Source organism: Balearica regulorum, chromosome 1, assembly GCF_011004875.1.
Source record: "Balearica regulorum gibbericeps isolate bBalReg1 chromosome 1, bBalReg1.pri, whole genome shotgun sequence".
NCBI classification, from domain to species: Eukaryota; Metazoa; Chordata; class Aves; order Gruiformes; family Gruidae; genus Balearica; species Balearica regulorum.
Window position 1 is genome coordinate 152297990 of NC_046184.1, and position 23009 is coordinate 152320998.

Genomic DNA, 23009 nt, shown 5'->3' on the forward strand with positions numbered 1-23009 from the left:
AGTGCATACACCAAAAACCTATTACACTACACACACATAGAAAGTGATGCTTCAGTTACAGCCTTAAATAGAAAACAGTCTAGCTACTTTTTTTAAAAAAAAATTACCTTTCTGACTTTTGAGGTTAGTAAGGCCCTGCAGCGTAAAGCGCTTTTTTGAGAGTACAGAGCATTCTGAGGTAGAGCTAGTGTCATCTACAAAGGAAGAGAGAGATACAGAAAGAAAGGGGAGAAGGCGATGAAAAGATCAACGCAAAAAGTTGTTTGCAGCCCTGCCAGGAAACCTGCATGTTCGAATGAGAAAGGACAACTCAAAGTCCAGGTACAACAGAAGAACCCAAGTGGCCAGTTGTTCTCACTGTGCAGGGGCTTGTACTGCCACTGGTTCAGTAAACAAACTCCATGATGGGAACCAAAATTAAACAGGAAAAAAACCCACAACCAAAACTCTTCAGAACAGGTAATGCCAAGAAATTTATCCAGAGGAAGAAAACCCTGAGAAGCTGGGCAGCTCTAAGAGAAGAACTACTGCAGACTCGGGCCTCATAACACATAGTTCCCACCTCCTTTTGGCTACCCATCATTCGAGGTGGCTTTGGGCCTGTCCACACCACACAGAGGAACGCAGAAACCCCAAGCTAAGGGCAGATGGGACTGAGATGCTGGTGCAGTGTGGGCAGCACTTTGTGGGTGGGCTGCTTTAGGGCTGAAAGCAGCAAAGCCCTGCTCGTTCAGGTGTAATGCTGCATCTCCCTGCACTACCGTGGCTACTCTGCTGGTGGATCTGCCTGTGCATCTGCAGTGCAGGCCATGCTCTTTGCAATTAAAGATAACAATACATACGTGTAAACTCACCTTTGCCTTTCTCAGGGTACTTTGGTGCTACTGTGGTGCCATAACCTTCTAGACTTGTGAGATCAGCTTTTCTCTCCTCCATTTTTTTGATGTTTCTGATGTGGTTCCGTGAAGGACTGTTTATTGGAAGAAATTAAGACAATTAATCCATCTCCAGCAAATTTGGGTCTGAACAGGGGTGATCACCTTTGGTGACAAGCTGCCTTTTACATACAGATATATAGGCTGAAAACCATTTGGTAGCTACTTCCCAGATCATACGTTCCAGGGTTGAAGAAGTCATTGGTGACTGTGCATAGAAAGACCATGAGCACATACAAAGGCGAAAGACTCCCTTAACTGACTGCAACCACACGTACTATGGCAGTAGGAGCTACTGAAAAGACAGCTCAGGACAACTTCCACTCTCTCTCAGCTACAGGCAAACATTCTGTGCTGACAGTTTTCTCCTGAACGTACTAAGGGAAGAAAAAAAAAAATAAAAGGAATAAACTCTGCCCCTCAGAAACAGGAACAGATGAGGAATGAACCAAGAACATGGGTTGGATCTTGCAGTTGGATTCCCATCACACCTTCAATTGGGAATGGAGAAAGACATCCTACAAATATTACACATCTGGGAAATTCTCCCCGAGTGATAAGTAGATGTAGAAAACAGGCAGGGCAATAAGCTACTGATACATATTTGAGTGTACACCATGTGGGAATTACTGAAGGTATGAGCACATGGGCTTATGGGTATATACATCATGAAAAAAAGTGAGTAGCAGAGGAATAAAAAGAGGTATCAGAGAAGGGCAAAACAGCTGGTGGGAGCAGAATAATATACAGGTTGGTAGGGTGAAGGATAAAAAAAACAGGAAAAGAAAAAAAGCTTGACTCAGCAGTTGGGACACAGGAGGAATCAAAACACATCACTTGGTTTAAAAAAAAAAAAAAAAAAAGAAACTGGAGGAAAAGAACAAAGGACAGAGAAAAGATAATGCCCTGAAAAAGACAAAAAGGAGGTAACATGACATTGGAAAGGGAAGAAGAAAAATAATCCAGGTGAAGGAAAAGAACAGAGAAGGAAGGAAGGAAAAGGCTGCTCCGCATAACTCTCTTATCTGAGGTGTAAATTATATAATTAGCAGTTCAACAAGCAGATCCATAATACCACCAGGATTTTGGCTGGCGCACAAAATGACTTTTCTGTGTTGTTATCCATCAACTGGCAAAGCCCATGCCACTGCTGCTCAGTTAAACAGTTCTGGAGGTGTATAAAGTCCAAGTTTTACACGTTTATAGTAGGAAGAGACCTAAAAAATCCCTAAAACACGAGGGCTGGTATTAAGGGATAGGAGTAATGAAGAACTGCAAACTAGATGTATTAGTGTATTTACAAGACACCCAGGCTGCTTTGACAACCTACTTACCTTGTACAAGATGATGCTGGTAGAGGTAAACTCTGTGTTTGTTCTAGTGTCCTGTGCTGACTAGCTTCTGTAATGGAGGAAAGAAAAAACTAGTAACATTTATTTGTGTTTTGAGCTTTTAATTTCTACATTCCTACACAATGAAAATATACAGGTCAGGTTTTGAAGTTCAAAGAGAAAAGAGATTAAAAAAATCCATACATATCTCCAAAATATTTTACCTCTGCATGCCTGCAGTTGACTTGTCAGCACTTTTCTTATTTCATTTACCCAAGTAGCTTTAACTTCAGGGGTTGGTGCCTACCAGAAAATAAATACAAGCAACCATCAAGCATAGAGTACTTAATACACAGAGAGTTGCGTGCCAAAGCACAGCGTCGGAGGAATCCTTCAAGAGGGACAGAGTTCCCTCTCTCGTGCTCCAGTGAACAGAAACTAGTTGGGACAACTGCAACACGCTGAGGCAGAGACTGTGCATGTGCTAGAGTCAAACCCTGGCTCCCAAGCCTTCCACTACTCCAGTGAGAGCAATAGTAATAGTGTATACAATATTCTCTATGTTGTAAAATGTGATTTTTTTTTTACCCCAGAAGACTCTGCAATTGAAATACATTAAGAAACTGCCTTATGAATTAATCTGGTGGTGGTTTGGTTCCCCCCCCCCCCTTTTTTTTCTACATTTCCTCACCACTGTCTATTGGTGATATAACAGAGGAAGAAAACTCCAGATCTTCTTAGGGTTAGGACTTCCCCCCGGCCTTTAATCTCTCTTTTTTTTTTTTTTTAAATGTAGTGGCATGTTACTTACCTGTATGATGTAAACTTCTTCCCTTGCATTATACCAGATCTCAAATTTTTTTGCATCACCTTTGACATTTTCTGTTATTCCAACTGCTGCCATCTGGAAGAAAAGAGAACAAAAGGTGACCGGCCAAATTGCAGTTACAATAACAATGGAAGCAGGCAGCTATTGGTATTCTTTATTTCTGAAAAGGAAAACCACATTTGGCTTCTTGCTCAAGGAGAAGAATAACTAATAACACATGATCTGCATGTTGGAAGTAAGACATTTAGTGTTTTGTGTCAGCTTGGCTACCTCAGAGGGAAGGTTTAGGTAGATTAAATTGACGCTGACCCACAAGATGTCTCTTAAAACCCAGACCACCAAATTTTACATCTATTTTATATTATCCTACTCTGCTCATTATTACATTTTCTGTGTGATTAATGCAACCGCCATTCAGCTAGGCTAGTATGGTTTGGATTTTCCCAAAGGATAGTTTCCCCTACCCCGACTCTCTAACACACAGCAACACAAAGTGACACAGACCTGCAGCACCAGGTAGGTTTGCCTGAAAATGTGAAGCTCCCAGTGCAAAACTGTAACGCATCTTCACTGACAAAAACCAGAACATTGTATTACTGCAGGCTAAGCCCTCAGTACCTCAACCTTGATGGACTGCTCAGTGTCTTACATTTAAGGAGTGTTTGTAGCTGTAAGAAGGTGCTTTCTCATATCCCTCTCCATTTTCTTCTCGTTTTTTACAGAACAGCACTGCTTTCTCATGGAGGAAGAGGTGTCGCTGCATTGGCTTGAAGCGTGCCAAATCTTTCACCTTCGAGTGACCCTTTTTATGATCAGTCCAGACATTGAAGGATCCCTGCATTAAAAGTTTGCCCAGCTCATTCAAGTTTCCCTGGAACACAAAAAGTGATATTTATAACTACAAAGACTAAAACACATACTCTGAACAGGTCTTTACAAGTTCTGTCGTTCCAAGTAATCTCTCACATCAGTGTTTATGTTGGGTTTGGAAAAGTAATAAAGTCAGTGTTGGATTTTTACACAGAATTTCTCTCCCCAACACTGTTCAGGCAGAATTTTACCTGAGTCAAGAGTACCAGTAGCAGAGATAGAGATCTACACACAGAGAGAAGAGGAGGCACAATACATATATTTGGTTGTTTAGGTCCATCCCCCGCCCCCCCCCAAACTCTGCTCCAAAGCTGCTCACATTGTGTTTTGTTGTTTGGGGGTTTTGTCTGGTTTTGGTTTTTTTTTTAAACTGGAAGTTTCGGGTGTAGTTTTACACATAGATATAAAAACTTAGTAATGATTCCCATTTGGCAGTAGCCTAAACCAGACTCTTCATGACGATTTTCAGTTTCTAACTCAGTGTCAAGTAGATCACAGAAAAAAAAAAACCTTGGGTAGATGGAGCAAAATATTATTCATAGCAGGAAAACTTCAGAAGAGTATAGAGAGATCCATTTTGCATTCTTTTCATTACACAATTCAGTTTAAAGGCACCTTTTGTAAAAAATTCTTCTCATTATTAGCACACAGTATGGGGTATGCTGTACATATATTTAAGAAATAAATGAAAATAAATTTGAAAGACGCTAAAAATGCTGTTACTCACATCATAGCCTGTAATGGCTATCTGGTGCATAGAATCATTAACCGCTTTGAGAATACCCAGTATAGAAGTTAATGCCTCCTGAAGATCTTCAGCACCTTCGCAGTTCTTACTGTACTTCAGCATTTCCTGAGTGGGCAGGGAATGACAACATACTGGCTTAGCTTTGGAAACAGCAGTAACTAGAAACTTTCACCTTTTAACACTGAATTTGGGCTAAGTTTTTAAAGTTACCCAGTAAAGTTTCATACCATATAATCTAGTAGTTTTATACCATATAATACATATATATGGTATATATTTGGTGTGTGTGTATATATATATGGTATATATAAATATAAAATATACAATATATGAAGTTTTATATCATATAATCCAGTCAATACTGGCTGGAATTCAGAAGACCCTAAAGTTTTACTTCTCATCTCTGCTGCTAATTAGACAAGTGTATTTCGTTCATCTAGAGGTTTTGTAAACTCTGCCTAGGAATTTTAGAAGACTAACTTTGCAAACATTTTTTTCCTCATAATTGCTAAAAAAACCTCAAACCAACAAAAAAAAGGGTATTTTTTATATTTGTTACTGTTTAGAAGTGAACAAATGTAAAAACATACACAAATTTCATCTTTTATTTGAATTATGGTGAGGTCTGGGATGCTAGTAACAGACTTAAACTTACTGCACTGAGCACTGTCTACACATTTAAAAAGGCATTCCTTCTCCAAAAGGCTTATTGGTGAAGCTGCATCTTCCAATTTAATCCAGATAAACATAGCTGCAAGTTCACATGGAACCCCCCAGACTTCATAGTATGAGAATAAACATTTACTCATGGACTGCAGGCAGCAAATATACTTTAAATCAAAAACCTTTTTAATACTCCTCTCTTTACAAAAGCTTAATGTAATTAATTCTTTAAAAGCTCAGGTTTAACTCAAGAGTAAATCTGGTCCGAGGCATTTTTTTTAAACTACTGTTAAATACCATTATTGAAACGTGTGTCTATGTGGGAAATATTTCTTATTTCAAACATGGCAAAACTGTATAACATTAATTTAAAAATTTATGATAGTGTATTGTTCTCATTTTGCACTTCATTATAGTATGCTTAAGTGAATCACAACAGCATCCTTTGTAAAAACACCATACAGTGCTCTCAGTCAAGTACATGTTCTAGAACCCAGCAAGGCAAATTCCTGCAAAATGGATGAGGCAACTATAACTGAAGAGTAACAAATACTTCAGATACTCGCTTTTCTTTGTTGCAAAGGTTTCTTGGTCCTTCTGTTTCCCCTAATCAGCTTTTCATTCTTCTCTTCAGCAGAAATACAAGGGCAAAAGCAGTTACACAAGGTGTCTCCATGTAACATTTGCCTGTCTACTAGCAGCTTTTTGGTTGAGAGAAAAGAACCGAGCTGAAAGTTCATAGACTGGGATTTGTCTCTGTTTCGATTTATACATCTGTCTGCTTTTAGGCTTCTTTCTAGCAGGCTGAGAGAAGCTACATTTAAAAAAAAAAAAAACAAACCCACAAAATGTACTTAATAGTTTAGTGTAGTTTGGTAACACATACCTTTAGCAATAGTAGCATATAGTATATATACATATAGTGTATATACACACACACACGTCAGTACTATAGTTTGGTAACACGTACCTTTAGCAATAATTGGTACTTGGTTATTCTTTGAACGGGTTTCAGCAAGTATGAGTCCAAACTGAGCTTGTGATCAAGTTTCCTTTGACATTCCTGTAATCAGTGTTGGATTTCATCAGGACACTAATCAATATTTTTCTTATTTGTTCTTGAGATAATTAAATAATAAAAAACCCCAACCAAACAAAAATCGAACCACAACAAAACCAAAACCACAATTATTTTAGAGACTCCAGCAAGCATACCTGAAAGAATACAGAATCTGAAAACTGCCTCCACAAACTTTCAGATCGAGGTTTATTTTGACAGTATTTTTCATAAATCTGGAAATCTTCCATCTGAAATTGGGGAGACAAGCAAAAAGTTAATAAATTCTTGTGACTTTAATAGACAAAGTTTGTAAGATTTTTTTTCGTAATTAATAAGGCTATGACAAAACAACAACAAAAAAGCAATTCCTTGAGGCATCCCAAGCAAAAAACAATTATTCAAAATCACTGATTTTGTAATGGCTACTAACTTTGTACTTGGAACTTCAGAATAAAATGTTGCTGTTAATTTTGCTTCTGTTGAACGTTAAGCACCTTACAAAGAAGCATATATTATATTTACAAATATATTTCTATTACAATATGAAAAATACTTCTGTGAATGCCCAACCATGAGTCCCTGTGTGCAACTTATTTTAAAAGTCTTTGCCCTTTTTCGTTATACATTTTCATTTTATGAATGTGTTTTTCACTAGGAGTTGCACTAAGGTAGACCAAGCAGTTTGTTGCTCCTTATCACTTCAGCAACTAAATAGCATGACTTCAACACTTGTTGAAAGCAAGAGGAAACAAGACTGTTGAAAATATCATAGTAACTATAGATATAAAGGAAAGACTAAGTAGGAAATCAGCAGGCACAGAAGTACCTCTGTCCCTCAGTGTTAGGAAACAGCATCTCCACAGATGTAGCCAGTAAATAGGAGGGGGAAAGATGGCTTCCCCCAGGAGTTTTAGAGCATCAATAGGTAGCATTTCCATAAACAGATTCCTATTTAGCCTTTAGTATCCTATGGGTGAGACTCATTGTTTAATAAATCCCAGATTAAAAAAGTTTAATTCTGTCATAGCTTTTTATTTTCAGAATAAAAATATTTTTTACTTACTCTGTTGAGGTGTACTCTTTAAAGAGAATAAGAAAACAACAACAAAATCCAGTAAAGAAATCTAACCAAGTAAACCAACTATTTATAGTGATATGAAACAATGCAGTGCATGACCCCTCTTCATGTTTCCTTAACTGCCACTTTAATAAAACAGTTTTCTTTCTACAAGGTAGTAGCTCTTTCTAACAAAATTAATAACCCCACAAAGCAGAAAATACCCCCAACTCCAGTTAACACCTACATTCCCAAACTGTTACCTGTTTAAGAGAAACAAAGGGGATGTGGTGGCAATTACTATGTGAAAATCACTCTCATAGGTTTCAGTCCTAGAGGGGCTTATGAATGAAATGCCAGCAAAAGGTGACACATACCTGATCCAGAAAGCACCGTCCTACTAGTTCTGGGTATTCTACATAGTTTTCTAGTTCTCTCAAGAATATTCTGTGAGGAAGAAGATTGTCTTAGAGTACATGTTAAAAGTTGTAGAAAATGTCTACATTCTCACAATTCATTTTCTAAACTTTTGGAAACAGAGTTGTAGTTTTGTAATACAAAACTAAACTCTTCTAGATCATATACTTAAAAAGTGGTAGCAAATTAAAATGAACATTCTGACTAATTCCTTTTAGCTTGCTGTTGCTACTACTGAAATCAAAGGTAAAATTGGGGAGGGAAGGGAGATTTTGTTTCCTTGCCTTATGTATTCAGCAGCAGGATTTGTACTGTTTAAAGTGTTTGGGTTTTTCCTACTGAATACTACCAAACACCACAAAGCAAACAAATGAACCAAATCCCACCTCCTCAAACAAAAAAACCCACCCAAAAAATTCAGTGGCAAAACTTCCAGTCTATTTTTGCCTGAATAAGAAACTGCTATTTAATATGCTTAACTCCTCTTGAAAACAATTCGCTTTTCTACCAATTTAAATATTATCCTGTGAAGACATAACTCTTTAGCAGCAAGGATTCAAACTTCAGATAGAGGTCACACAAGTATAAAATTAACCAACCTCAACCAGATATAAGAGTTGAGAACTTGTGGTTTAGAATAATAATTTACTTTCCATAGCAAATTTCATAAAAAAAAGAAACCCAAACCAATCTTGCTTTAATTAGCTTGTAACCAGATCCCAGTACCTTTCTCCAGGAAGAGGACCACAATGCAAAATTTTACCTGTGTACTGCAAACATGTAAATAAAGTTTCGCACAGCTTTGCTCAACTTTTATAGATATTTTGCTTTTCCTCTTCTATGCAATATGAATTTTGACACACCAGATAGCCAAGTGGGACTCAGTAAGGATCCTTTAGTAATTTAAATCACATTAAAAGAAAGAGTGAAGAATCCCATCCAAACACTACTTTTAGATCTGAATGCAAAACCTCACCTGTTGTGAAAGTGATAAATTTCTTCCATATTCCCAAACAAGATATCCTTCTTATTTTGGAGTTCTGGTGAAATGAGATGAGCCATTAAGGGATTGTCCATCTCTGCAGCATAACCCTGCAACACAGGAGAGAGGCACACTGATTATCTCTCTCTACTTGCAGTACTTATCTCTCTGACAAGGCAGTCTGCCTGCAGGCTGATAGTAAAGAAAGAGCTCAGTATTAATCATGCAAAAAAGTTTACAAATTCTGTTTTTCCATCAGTCCAATAAGACACACCTATAGCCTTTAGAAAGACACTTGAATAATTACTGCAATTTTCGTTAAGAAGGATGAAACGAAGTTTGCAACCATTTCCACCAAGCAAAGGCTACGTATTCCCCTATTGCTTACAAATTATAGTTTGTACTTTTTCTGTTAAGGCTTTACACATCTGAGTTTAAAGCCACGATTACAGTACGCGCGCAAACCTTCATGCTACTCCTAGCTATTAGTATAAGGGAACAAGCTGATGGTAGCTATTTCTGCAGGTAACAGAAACCATTAAGCTGCAAATTCTATCTTTAAGACATTTTCATTGGCTTTGGTACCAAAAGTCATAACATTAGATTCTGACATCTTAGCCTCAAGAATTCAAGCATAGGATTCGGATAGGACAATGATTAGATTTTTTTTTTTTTAAATCAGAAACATTCCTTTAAAAATCTGAGTATTTTTTTCTCAAACATCAAAAAAAAAAAACAGTGTAGTGAAAGATGCTGGAGCTCACAGATAGCTAACCATTGGTACCTCTCCCATATTTCTCCTCCAAATAGCAAAATGCAGTCTGAAAGAGAAGGGAGGAAGGAAAAAAAAAACAACAAAAGGTGGTATAGACTTAAAAAAAGATAAAAAGCATTTACATAAAATGGAGTTAAAAAAAATTAACAGGGAATGAACAACTGTGGTCACCATGCAGTTTAGATGCAATGAACACATGCATGAAGAGAACGATTCATTTCCACTAGGAGTAAAGATGATGCTGAACATAGCAGCAAAGCCAAGAATAGGTTAAAGAAGGGGTACCTAACGCAGCTCAGGTGAAAACAAACCTGACAGAGCACAGTGCTTTGGAATTCTGAAAGAACGAACGCATGAAATCCATACATTGACAAAAACCTTTTGACCTTTTTTTTTTTTTTACTCCAGGCTGATGCAGTACTTATTTTAAAAACTCAATATAAAAACCCTTGACGGTTTACTATGCCTGCAGTACTTATGTTTTAAGCAAGGAGAGGGAAAGCTATTGCATGCAGTCGCAGGGATCATTTAATCTTTAAGAATATATAAAGCTGTTCTAAAAGCATGGAAGTAAATGGAAAAAAGAGTTGAACACAATGCCTAAAAATAGACTAGGCCAATATTTTTCCCCAATAAAAATTACTGCCTTTCACAGACTGAGGTGGGATGACTATGGTTATTAATGAAAGAAAAACTATCAAGCTTGAGTAAGAGCAGCTATAGGAGTTTCCCAGTAATCAATCTTGGGAAGTACCTTACTTTTTTTTCTATTGGAATCCTTGGCAGAGAGAAAATGTGTGGCAATTTAATATGACATAATAATAGGAGACACTGTCCATACAAAGGAGTATCAGGTTATTTTACAAGAAAAATGGGAAGATTAATAGAATAGGAGAAACAAAGGAAGTGGGAGAATAGCCAGAACTAATCGGATAATAACTAGAATTGCTCAAAAGCTGGAAGACTGCCATTGAACCATACCTCAGCAAGGATCTGATCCAGAATTACTGTTGGCAGTCCCAGTCACCCAAGTTCAAGAGACATGAATCTTAAACTGCAAGGAGGCACACAAAAAGAATGCCTGGCACGATCAGAGCACTGGAGAGTCTATCACACTGGCAGAAAACTAAGACAGCTTGGCCTAGCGAGACAAGGGTTGTACTACAGTCTATGCAAAACAAGAATAATACCAGAGGAATAGATTCTGCAACAACCCTCCAGTAGCAGCAGTAAGGACCAAAAATCCTCCAATTATTCAAGTCTTGATTTTATGAACAGAACTGTACCGATATAACTGCATACAAAACCAGGGAATAAAGTGATCATTAAGGTCCACTCCAAACCTACCTTGCTTTATCACCGCACGTCAGATACGACCATCCTACTGTCATCAACACTTCCTAGCACTTGGACCGGACCCAGAACATAAATGCTATGGGAAGCTGAGCACAAACTAGGCAAAAGCAAGACTGGAGTTCAAAACCCTCATACAGTACTCTTACTTAAAGGTATGTACTCAGAAATTACCACTTCCAGTCCATAGCTTAAGACAGCTCATATATAGGAACTTAACATTGGCATGGACACCAAGAGTATACACTTGGCTCAATTCCAATTCATCCTGACAGAAATATTTCAGCCTCAGTTATCTGCAGCTTCATCACCTCCTACAGTCAAATTGGACTACAACAAAATGACACATGCATGTCTGAAGACTTAACAAACTTGAGGAACAACACAGAATACTGCAGCGTATTTATACAAGCAACTCAGTCATCAGTACTACAATTGTGCCTCCACAAGTGTGGAGCGAAGGGAACACCTTTGTTTCCTTTACAGTTTTGAATCAAGGTATTATTATTACAACGCACTCTGTTGCCACAGTTGTATCCAAGACATTTGGAAGATGACTTAAAGATATGCAAAAAGAGATGCAAGAAACAAGTTTTCTCCTCTGACACGAGATTTTCTCAATGCAGATTCACATTCCTGTGTGACACAACCTTCCTGGAGTTGACCCATGAAACTTTTGCAGGAAACAGTGATCATCACGAATCTCACTGTGTTTAACCTAAATAGATAGGTATATCTTATTTTCTGCCCAATTTGTTTTCTAATACAAAATCCTAGTTGCATGAATATTTCCAGAAAAAAAAATTGCACATTGCTGCCTCTGTGAAAAATACAATGAGAGAGGAAAGATGTAGCAGTCACAATTGTTTGACGGGACAAGCATTACAGTGATAAGGAAAGCTTAAGAGCATCCACAAAATGGAAGAGATAAATAGATTCACTAAAAGCCCCAGTAAAACTTAATCTTTACCTCAAGAACACAGAGAAGTTCTTCCACATATGCTCGTTCAGTCTCAATAAGTTCATTAATTACATGCCTGTACACAAAGAATGACAATTAAGGCAGGCCTATTCACTTGTGTAAAGTAATGAGGCAACATTAACTTTGTCTGTGTTTCCACTTTACTTCAGACAATAAAAGATCAATTTCCAGGTAATGGAAAATGTGATGTTTCACGGATATTTCTGTCAACAGTTTATATATATCCTTATTGAGGAGTATGTATTTTCAAAACATTTTAAAATTCTCGAAAATGTGTTTAAACAGGAAAAAAGTCAAATGTATAATTTTAAGTGCTGTAACAACTGAATTGAAGCAGCGAAACATTTTATCATTGTACATACAAAATCTGGTTATGCTGTGTTTGCAAGTATTACAGGAGCTGGAGTGAGAGCTGCACAGGACTATCAAATACAGACTTAAAGTCACACCGGTCATTTTAAATTAGAGGCATATAGAGCACACTTTCAATATCACAATGCTGCTTTAAGTTTAATTTTCTTAATGGTCAAGCAAGCATGCTTCCCCCCAAGCCCATCCTCTTGTGATTTTGTATGATTTAACATGTGGTTGTAACAGTGAAAATACAGTACAAGTATTCAGTTTACAGGTAGAAACACAAGCTCTGCTATATACATTGCAGGTGGCTATTTTTTTAATATAAGTGTTGCTGCTTAGCTTTTATGTAAGAAAGTGATTTTTCATAACATTTATCAAAACAGGGACTAAAAAACAGTCAAATAAAAAGACAAAGTCTTCTGAAGCATGGAGACCAAAACTTCCGATAGATTTACAGGAGGCTTATTACTCAAAACTACGTCATCTCTGAAATGAAGATATGTAATTACCCTGCCATAGCATCACCTCTCTGCAGCAAAACTAGAGTCTGGTACTATATAAACTATAAATAATGCTGCAAACAGACTGAAACATCTTCCTCTGTGTACAGAGCACAGCCAATGCATTTCAAAAAGCACTGAGGCTTAATTCAGAGCATACTTGTCTTATCAAATCCTTAGCCAAACTCAGCCTTTGCTGGAATCAAATCAGAGAAAAGGCATTTTTTGTTTATCAAAATATACTTACTGCCGTAACACAGCTAGGTTTTCTTCATCATCCATTGTAGAGCCTCCTCTGCTTTGATGGAGTTCAGTCATTTCACTCTAAAGAAGGAAACAAACAAACAACAACAACAAAAAATCATCACAGCATCACAGATTTAAAATACAGAGTTTTGCATTCGGCTCTACTTGCATGTGTTTTCACAGGAAAGACTGTACTCCATTAAAAATGAAGGCAAGAATGCAGCAAAAAGATCCAAGTCAACCTGAAGTTCTTGAAGCACACAAGAACATTTAGACACAGGGAGCTCTCCATGAAAGGCCAGCTTAGAAAAGACCGTGGTTCGAGGCCCCTTTCCAGGAAGACAACATCAGAGCATCAGCATAATCTTGGAGGCAACACTGGCCTTAGTCTGTTTTCCAAGCTAAAAATGAAGTACTGTGCTAACTTTCTGGTAACCTCCTAACTTGACACAGAAGTTCACTCTTACAACTTCTACTGTAATGGCTGACCTAATTACAGCTTGCTGAAAAAATGAGAGGTTCTTTCAATCCCCCCTCAAACCAACCCTTTTCTCCAACTGTTGTCCCTACTGGTCATGCGGTCCTGCCTTCCTCCTTGCATTGTCTCTTGCTGAACCTCCGCTGAGTTGATTCAACTCTCTAACCCAGTGGGAAACTACTTGGTTCTGTTGCTGCTGTCAGGTTACTTTCCTTGCCGGAGGCGGGGCAGGAAGACCATCCCCACTTGGGAATGGCAACCCCTCAGGTCAGGTGAAGCTGTCTTGGAGCCAACGACAACTACCTCTTCACTTTTGCCAGTTTTAAGAGTAGCCAATTACTACTGGCAAATAATAAATGTTTCCTGTTCATAGATTTTATATTTTGCTGCCCCTAACATTTTTCTTAATATAGGCAACTATTTACTTTACCTTCCCTCATACCCAGCCCAGCAATAAAGCAGCCTCTATTTAAACCACATGACTGTTTCACCAGAGCTACTTCGATGGGGGTAATACCATCACTTTTTCAGTGGAATTGCCTCATTCTTCTTGAGGTTCGGGAATATTCCATTGTATTATGACTTTCTTAAGCAGTATGTGCATGAAAAGCCCAAAGAAAAAAATTACCTTTCCTCTTCTGTAGTTTACCCTCCGAAGTGCACTGCTTTCTGAGTTGGATACATATTCTCTTTGAAGACCTAAGCACGTAAACCAGAATCAAACAGCAGTGAGAACTTGAGCAGATCTGACCCAGATGTTTGTGCAACCACAAATTACAGCTGAAAGTTTCTTTAAGTTTCTCAGCATAGCACAAAAAATAAGTTAAAGGCTACTACAGTTACTTACCTGGAGAGGTACAAGGAGATTTTACAAAGGCTTCAGGTCTTGGTGCAACTGGCTGAACAGGACGTGTCTGCTTGGCTGCCAGTTTCTTAAGACTTACTTGTCTCTTTTGAAACATTTCTTCCATACTTTCTTGCTTCTGGAAAACCTTTTGCACATGCTCCTACCATTGCCACAGAAACAAAAAACAAAACCAAAAAAATCCCTGTCAGAGACCTATCAACAAGCTACACTGCCATTTACAGCACATTGCTTTGAAATTGCGATTGCTTTTATACCATGTATAAAAATATTACCCTACTCTTCACTCCTAACAAGGCATAATTTACAGTCATTTAGTAGACTTAAAAATTGGAACATCACTTCATAAAACATTTTGTGTGCTTGCTGTAAAGAAACCAATGTAGTTCAGGTTTCAATTTAAAAAAAAAAAAACAGGGAAAAATTTTCTTGACAGTATCTAATGATTCTGCTACACGAAGAGATCAACCAAGAGGAAACAGACATATTCTCAAGTTCTTAAAAAAAGAAAAGAAAATAGTTACAAAGCAGAATTCATACAAATATCAAGGACAAGCACATTTTGGCCACATTAAAAAAAAAAAAAAGATATCAAAAAATACTCACTTGGGAGATATTTTTTTTTTAAAAGCAATCCTATTATGTGAAAAATTGGAAGTAGTTATTAAAACGCTCTGAAGCCCTTGATACTTATCCAAAGATATGACAGGACTAGCACCTCAGGTAGGGAAATGTGTTGGCTTTCCAGTTCCCAGGTATAACTTCTAGTACTGACTATTAGCTTTATCAACGGCCATGCAAGAGATCAATTCTAACATCAACAAATGGACACACGGATACACACAAACATCTTCTGGTACCTTTAGGTCCTCACTGAGGATGTGTGCATACTCTCTGTAAATTTTATTCAACTCCTTGATTTTATTGCCCACACCAGTGTCCAGAAATTTCTCAATCTCCTGTAAGGCTGATTCTGCACCATCCTGAGACTGACACTTGTCTACCGGCTGCGAAGCCAGCAGATAGATTCCTTCATCACACCACTTCATGGACTAGAAACAGAGAAAAGAACAGGCTCAGAATGCACCGATGTCAGCACAAAACACTAAGAGGTCTAAAACATTTCATACCTTCATTTGTGATGTATTCACCTATTTAAGGAGAAAACTTCCAGCACACTCAGATATTTTTACCTGCCGTTATGACAACTGGTTGACTGAGGTTTTAGCAAACAAGATGGGAAACAGCTGTTCCATACAAAATTTACCTTTTCTAGTAAGCCATGCAGTTCTAGAGATTTGTTAAGAAGATTCCTCCTCCGTTCTGTCTCAGTAGCAAGGGCATCACAGAGATGATGAAGTTCACCACATTTTGGAATAATGGAGTCCACAGCATAATGATTGCTTTGAATAAAAGCATCGCCCTCTGAGGCTAGCATTCTGGCTTTTGCTATAGTTTCCTAAAACAGTAAGCATTGATTTAGGTACATCTTTTCTCAGGTCAACATCAATGAAAAAAAAAAAAAAATTATACCATTTGGTTTTATGCAGCAAAATACACATGTTGCTATAGAACACATCTTTAGTTAACGGTTGCCTTGCTTAATAAATAAAAGTGATTTTCCGTCTTCCCAGATGCCCAAGAACTTTTATTCCTCCTTATCATAATACTTCAGAAATGTTAATGAGTTTAATCATATGGCCTTTGTGAGGGAACTGCTCACATAAGGTCCTTCTATGCCTTAGTTATTGAGCAGCGAGTTTGTGTGCATATGTATGCAATTTGAAGTCCAGCAGCAATCTGAACCAAAATTTGAATCCACCTCAGTCTCAAGAGCAACGACCTGACTTACAGAGCTATATATTTTACTGTGAAGCACAGATCATAATAAGTTTCCCTTCTACATTGTTCAGAGTGTATGTTTCTGTTGGTCATCTTTTAACATATTGTACATTCAATACACAGCTTTCTCATTTGTGAGATTTAATGAAATAAGTGGCTTTAATAGGAATGCAAGTGGGCCCTTGATCACTAAGTGCAGAACCTGGCTGTGTAGACACTTCGTGCAATTCTTCCATGGACCGATCACACCGACTTTGTGACTGGTCACTCTGCTCTTTGTTGAGGGATGCCCGAGAACTGGGCTGCTCCAATGGTTAAAGACTTTATTCCAAATTCCTTCTGTGTATTACTTGAGACACTGATTCTGCCCTGTTCTCACTTAAGCTCTACTTACAAGATATACTCAATAACCAAATACTGTTCCCCTCCACCCATGCATGGTCATACTAGAAAGTAAGGAGACTCGCAGAGTTCTTACACGTGATTTTTCTTCAAAGTTGGCAAGATCTTTCAAAATGTGTTCCACATGTGAACAGCTGTTTCCCACATCTGTGAAAGCAGACAGTCTCTCGGACACAATATCCAAAGCTGCTTTGACCTGAAATGAGACATAGCCATGTATCAATGAAGACAATTCCACAACTCTGGAGACCCATCAGTTATATAGCTGATAGCCACTGTTTCCAGCCAGGTGACTCGTATTATGGGGTTACTGGGGCAGAGAGACAAATCACATTTTTGTCAGCCCACCCTTATGCCCAATTAAAAATGAAAACAAATACAAAGAAAAGGCAGTGAAGTAATGCCATTTCCTGGTACTGAAAAAAAAAAAAAGCAGGAAAACTAATGCTCAGGAAACATTTATGATCTTGCTTTTACCAGAAAACAATAATAGAGTGACATCAACATAAACAGCAAAACATGAGGGAGAGGTCTTCACCCTAACAATTGGTTGAGAGAGAGACAGACACACACTTGTAAGAGGGTTTCTGAGCATTGCTCCCATGGAGACACAGGGGCCGTGCTCTGAGATCAGCTACACCAGAGTAAATTGACTGTAGGTGCCATCAGGCATACGAGTTAAACTAACATGAGATCAGAAACTGGCTGTAAAAACTGTAGTTGAGCCTCCACCCAGTTTCTAACAGTGTGGTTGCAACTTCCCACCCACAGTGTTGGAGACTGTTTTATAACATTTCAGCCAGAAGGCTTAGGTAAGTCTAAAAGGGCCTATTGGCAAGATGAAAGGTTTGCAGCCAGCATATTATGCTTCTGTGGTGGTGAACAGGTTTCAAAGGAGTTTTTAAATGCTTATACACTGCTGAGCCTGTGGAAAAAAAAAAATCATAAGACTGCAGAAGAGACGCTATTATGTCTCTATAGGCAAGTGTTCAAGGTAGTAAAGATAGCAGGATGTCAAGTAAGGACACGCACAAGAAAAAGATCGGAGAAAACCTTCAAGCACATGCAAGAGCTGCAAAAACAAGAGGGGGAAGTATTTTCTTCTGAATCATTTCTATATTACCAAATATTGACTTGCCATTGAGAAGTTCTCACCTCTCTAAAATTCTGTTCAAAATTCCGAAGGCGCAGACACTGCTCAAGTTTTTGCTGATGCTTAATCCAAAACTCATCAAAGGCTGTCTCCGTTTCATGTAATTGAGCCAGAAGCCTTTAAAAAAAACCCAAACACAAACCAACAAAAAAACCAAACCAAAAAACTGTAAGAATGATGGCTGCAACCTTCAAGGTACAATACAATCTTCCACAGTAAACAAAAAGCCTCCCCAAAGCATTATTTTCCAGAAAAAATAAACTGGATACAGGAAACTTTTTTGAGTATCATACAGAATTGTTTCCTAGAAAAACATTGTTGTAAAACTGAAACCAACATAAACATTAATTTCTGAAAAAAACAGCAAGTGCTGATTTGAAGCTAGCTGCTGCATGTACTATTTCTCAGCTCTGGCCTGGGGACATGGTGACCTGGGGCTAGCAAACATAAATAAAACATGCAAATGTGTGTGGCCTAGGACCCAGAGGAACCCAAGCCTTGGGCTATAAGGAAAAATTCAGGCAAAAATTCGTACTGCTGTGTGTGACCAGCCAGCTGCCCTTACATTTCATTCCTCGGAGCAAGGCTCATAATAAACCTGAAGGTCATCGCTTCTCCTCTTCTGAGCAAAGTTACTACTTAAATATCACAGGCAAGCGTACAGCAGTACTACGATGAAAAGAGCCTTCTTCAATTGTAATTGTGGTGAATGCCTTGAAACTTTTACTTTTCAAATTATCTTCTAATATTGCATTTGACAGAATGGTACCCTATGGATTTATCTTTACAGCATGCTTTGCTGTACTTAGGCTGCAACCAGGGAAGGCCAAACATCAGGTTTTTAATGAACTTTTGTCTTTAATAGCACAAAGATGAACTCTGAATTTACAAGTGAAAACTGATTTAAAAAAAACAGTCCAGGGGACACTCACACAGAGTTTGTTCCAACTTCCATCAGATATTTTATTGAGTGGGAACATTTTGGATAAATTAGCAACCTCCACCCCAATTGTCCTTCGGATAGCCGATAGCAACACTGACCAAAAAAAGTGACTTCTGCCAAGCTTTGTGGATTGGAATGGACAGTTATTTGGAAGGAAAAGTCAGCCCAAGTGTAACAGAAACAGGGAATGACAGACAAAAAAAGAATGCAGAATACTGCCTGGGGGAAATGAGCTATGCTTTCATAGCTTTGTGCAAATTTACATCTGTGCTATTGTGATATAATGTCTCCAAAACTGTCAGTAATCTAAGGGGGGGATGGAGGGGGAGCAAAGGAAAGCAACATCTATTACTTATATGCCCAAAGGAAGTATATAGGAAGTTTGTGCATAGATACTTCAAGAGCGGTGTACTCCCCAGTAGCCTTTTAAAGGCTACTAACAACAAGATATCAGCAATATTGGAAGCCCCTTCAGGCAGGTTTAAAGAAAAAGAAACCTCCCACTTCAATTCAAAAGGACTTAATGAAAGTGGACAAATCTACTGAAAAGAAGAGAGGTATCACTTCTGCCTTCCCCTCCTGCAAGATTTCCTTGGATTGCACTTTAGTCTCTAAACAAAGCATCGATATTCTTTAGAATAAGAAAAAGCTGTTCAACTATATCTGACAAATCTGACAAAAAAGAGAAAAAAATAACAGCATTGCTTTGTTGGTACTGAAACTCAAACCTCATCCCCTATTTCCTTACATCCAGGTGACCCAGTAATGAACATGAGGGGTTTACTTTGCTCAGGGCAGATCTCACAGCAGGAGCTGTTTCTGAAAGTACCTTTTATATGTTCACACTGTAATGTTTGCTTTTTGCTAAGCATGCGTATGGAATTAAGTAAAAGAACTGGGAAGGGGTCAAAAAACCCAGAAAAGCAGCACGTCCAATATTTCGCTCCTCTCACCTTTCTACCGTTGTTTGATTGTCTAGCTGATCTTGATTCAGTTTATATTCAGGATTCTCAGTAACTGGTTTTGTAATACTTCCAAGGATATCGTCTCCCTGTTCTACTGCTAACCTGATATCCTCCTACAAAACAAAACAAAACACCCACACACTCTAGTTGTGTGATGCTGTTTTTGTTTTTTTTAAGCAGACTTCATAAGGCACCAAACTGGAAAAAGGATTTTGTTTTAACACCAATAGAGCAAGCATAGTTTGATTAAAAGCAGTGTTTGACAACAAATACAGACAGTAGATGCTAAACATCAGCTTTTTCTATGTTTACCATCTTAAGACCTCAGTGTAACCGAGTTGAATTTTCATGATAGATTGCCTTCTAGCATCTCCTTAGGCTACAAATATCTCAAAAGTTTTAGATGCAGTTTACAAACCCCGAATAGTTTTCATTTAAGCCAATTTGAAAGAACGTTTCTCCATACTTCAAAATGGTCATGTATTTTCATATGCATGCAAATACAATTTCTTGTTGCAAACAAAACTACAACTTAAATACACCACTACTTAAAGGAATTTCTGTTTCCACATACAAATTATTATGCATTTGTACATAAGCAAACTTAGCCTCAAGACATGTAATTTTTGAATGCAAAAAGGATTTTTAACATCAAACCAAGCAAAACAAGTTCAATAAGATTTCAATGTTTCACATTATTATTGTCTATTAACATTCTCCAGATTTTCTATTAATATTATTAGCTATAAATTAAAACACAGTTTAAATAGAAGACAGCATCTTTACAAAAATTACATACCTTCATTTTGTCCTTCTTTTCTGTGTGTGCTGCAAGAAGGGAGCTGGTTGATTGCACATCATTTGGTAGTTCTGTTTCAGCCAGCTCAGTCCCAAAGGACTGAAGAATCTGAGCTGTTTGCTTAACCTTTTGGGCGAAACCTTCTATAGCCTTTTGGAATAAAAACCATTAATGATGTTTCATGCTCATCACATGCATATCTATAAACAGACACATACACACAAAATATAACTCACAAAACAAACCCGAGCAGATGAATTACGAGACTGAAAAATGGCAAAGTATAATTTTGCAAGCAACAGATACCGTCACCATTAATTCCTTAATTGTATGTTTTTCCTAGGTTCGTATCAGGTATATCTTCCTCATATTTTTTATAATCTGGAGTTATTCTACAACTTGAGCTTTTTCTTTCTCGTAGCAAAACCAATAAACCTCAACACAATAATACACTGTAGCTCCTTTGCTCCCAGTGTTCAGAAAACCACTCCCGAATTATTACTCATATTTTTTTCTCTAAGATGACTAAGTACCATGGGGAACATCTTCTCACTCCGAGCAAGTTGACTTGCATCACTTGGAATCTGTTTTATAAACGACAGGGTACAAAACAGAAGGGTTCATTAAACTTGAAAAGTTGAAACAAAAACTTAAGACTTACAGTGCGACGGGACAGCCATCTGTTATGGCAGTAATCCAGGGTGCCACCAAGATCTTCTGTTAATTGTGTTTTATCAATGTAACCCTGCAGTTCTGATACTGAGCCCAGCATTATGATCTGCAGCAGCAATGAAAAAAGTGAATGCGAACAGTGGTGAGAAGTCCCTTATTAAGGACTCTAACCCCATCCTTCAGCCTCTGATAGAGAAATTTCAGTTTAATACAGAAGCAAGTGATGGAACTGTTTCCTTTGGGTATAGAATAAACAAACTTAACAGTTGTTTCAGTTGAAGATGATGTAAATTTAAATAACAGCAAATGAGCATGAGCACCACACTTAACAGTGCATATTAAAATAAAGCTTACAAATTATACAACATAAATGACTCCATCGGGGGTTTTTATCTTGATAAACCATACATGGCTATTTTCTAAGATGAACCTTTAACTCCAGATTTAAGAACTACCTTTAAGCATGGGGGTTTTTGTTGGTTTGTTTGGAGTTTTTCTGTGGTTTGTTTTTTGGGTTTTTTTTTTTTTGGGGGGTGTGTGGGTGTGTGTGTGTGTGTGTGTTTTTTTTTTTCCTCGCTGGCTAGATTAACTATTTTAACAGATCCCTGATAATAAAGTGAAAACAAAGGATTACTTACAGGTACTTTCATTTTAAACTCATCTTTGTTGAACTTGAAAGCAATGTCTGAGAGAGCTCGATGAAAAAATCCTGTCGGGCGCAGAACAAGGACTAGCTGCAGGTTTCCTGGGAAAGATGCCTGCAAAACAAGTTTAGTCTGTTATTTTCTGTGTCTCAGCTCCAGAAAATATTTCTGAACAAGGAGAAGCCTCTGTTAAACCACAAACTAACCATATCAGAGCCCTCCCGTAATGGGGTGAGAATTATTAACTTCACAAGGCTGGCACAGAGAGCTTCATTCAAAGAGACATTTACTCATCTTTGGCAACAGGAATCTATTCTCCTGGAATCTAATTTTTCAGGACTGGCTTGTAAAGCTCTTCAGCTAAGATCATATCCTAGCCAAGGAGGCTAATGAACAAACAGCAGTGGCTTAGTACTTTTTTTAACAGTGGTACTTTCACCTTATCGTCTCTTTAGTAGAGGGTGCCAAGAGAAACCCCCTTTATTGTCTGAACACCTAACAATGCTTCTAATTTGCACGTATACTAACCCTGCCAGTTGCCTACACAAACTATTGCCACCGAGACTGAATTTCTCACCCAGTAGCTCAGAAATAAGCTTTAATTTTGCAGACAAAAATAAAAATAAAATGTAGTAATTCTCAGCTGTGGTTTTTCTCATCATCTTCCAACTAGAAGTCTGATGGATCTTTCCCAATTCTACAAGTGATAGAGGGAAAACAGAAGAGAGGAAAAAAAGAGCAAAGAAATAGCATTAAATTACTAAAAATCAACCACTGCTGTGGCAGAGGTTTGCATACTTGGCATTTAGCCATTCTTGAAATCATGCAAGTCATCTCCTCTATTCAGTATTTCCACTGCAGGCAGGCACTGAAGCTCACTAAAGAAGTTATCATTATAATGATTAAGTATGCAATTTTATTCATTGTACTGTTAAAAATTATGCCACATTTCTAGCAAATTGAATTAAAAAAAAAGCCCAAATCAGCCAACCAAAACCCAAACACTGACTGAAGCTGTTAAGCTATGCTCTGTTTCCATGTCTGGTTGGAAAGTGGTTTAAACTCATTTTAAGATTTCCAAGGGTTCCAACATTGGAAATGACAAACTTTTAAGGAGAAAAGTAGCTAAAACTTAAGACTT

At 37.8% G+C, this 23009-nt stretch overlaps 1 protein-coding gene across 20 annotated transcripts in view; it reads right to left on the bottom strand.

Moving 5' to 3' along the window:
• MCF2L (MCF.2 cell line derived transforming sequence like) overlaps positions 1-23009 on the bottom strand; it is a 164597-nt gene that overhangs the window by 8632 nt on the left and 132956 nt on the right. For 19 of the 20 annotated variants that reach the window (XR_012832987.1, XR_012832981.1, XR_012832985.1 and 16 more), the window contains 22 exons: positions 21863-21982; positions 21214-21330; positions 20553-20702; positions 19742-19866; positions 17848-17962; positions 16769-16888; positions 15716-15907; positions 15309-15500; positions 14431-14590; positions 14212-14282; positions 13107-13183; positions 11991-12057; positions 8887-9002; positions 7871-7940; positions 6592-6684; positions 6347-6439; positions 4693-4818; positions 3745-3966; positions 3078-3170; positions 2491-2569; positions 2270-2336; positions 855-970 (listed from right to left, as the gene is read on the bottom strand). Coding sequence is in view for 15 of the 20 variants with exons in the window: in XM_075739768.1 (XP_075595883.1) it covers positions 855-970; positions 2270-2336; positions 2491-2569; positions 3078-3170; positions 3745-3966; positions 4693-4818; positions 6347-6439; positions 6592-6684; positions 7871-7940; positions 8887-9002; positions 11991-12057; positions 13107-13183; positions 14212-14282; positions 14431-14590; positions 15309-15500; positions 15716-15907; positions 16769-16888; positions 17848-17962; positions 19742-19866; positions 20553-20702; positions 21214-21330; positions 21863-21982 (2581 nt within the window). In the remaining 5 variants the exon portion in view is untranslated. Of the gene's footprint in view, positions 1-107; positions 195-854; positions 971-2269; positions 2337-2490; positions 2570-3077; positions 3171-3744; positions 3967-4692; positions 4819-6346; positions 6440-6591; positions 6685-7870; positions 7941-8886; positions 9003-11990; positions 12058-13106; positions 13184-14211; positions 14283-14430; positions 14591-15308; positions 15501-15715; positions 15908-16768; positions 16889-17847; positions 17963-19741; positions 19867-20552; positions 20703-21213; positions 21331-21862; positions 21983-23009 lie in introns of all 20 variants that reach the window. The other variant, XM_075739906.1, reaches the window with a different exon arrangement.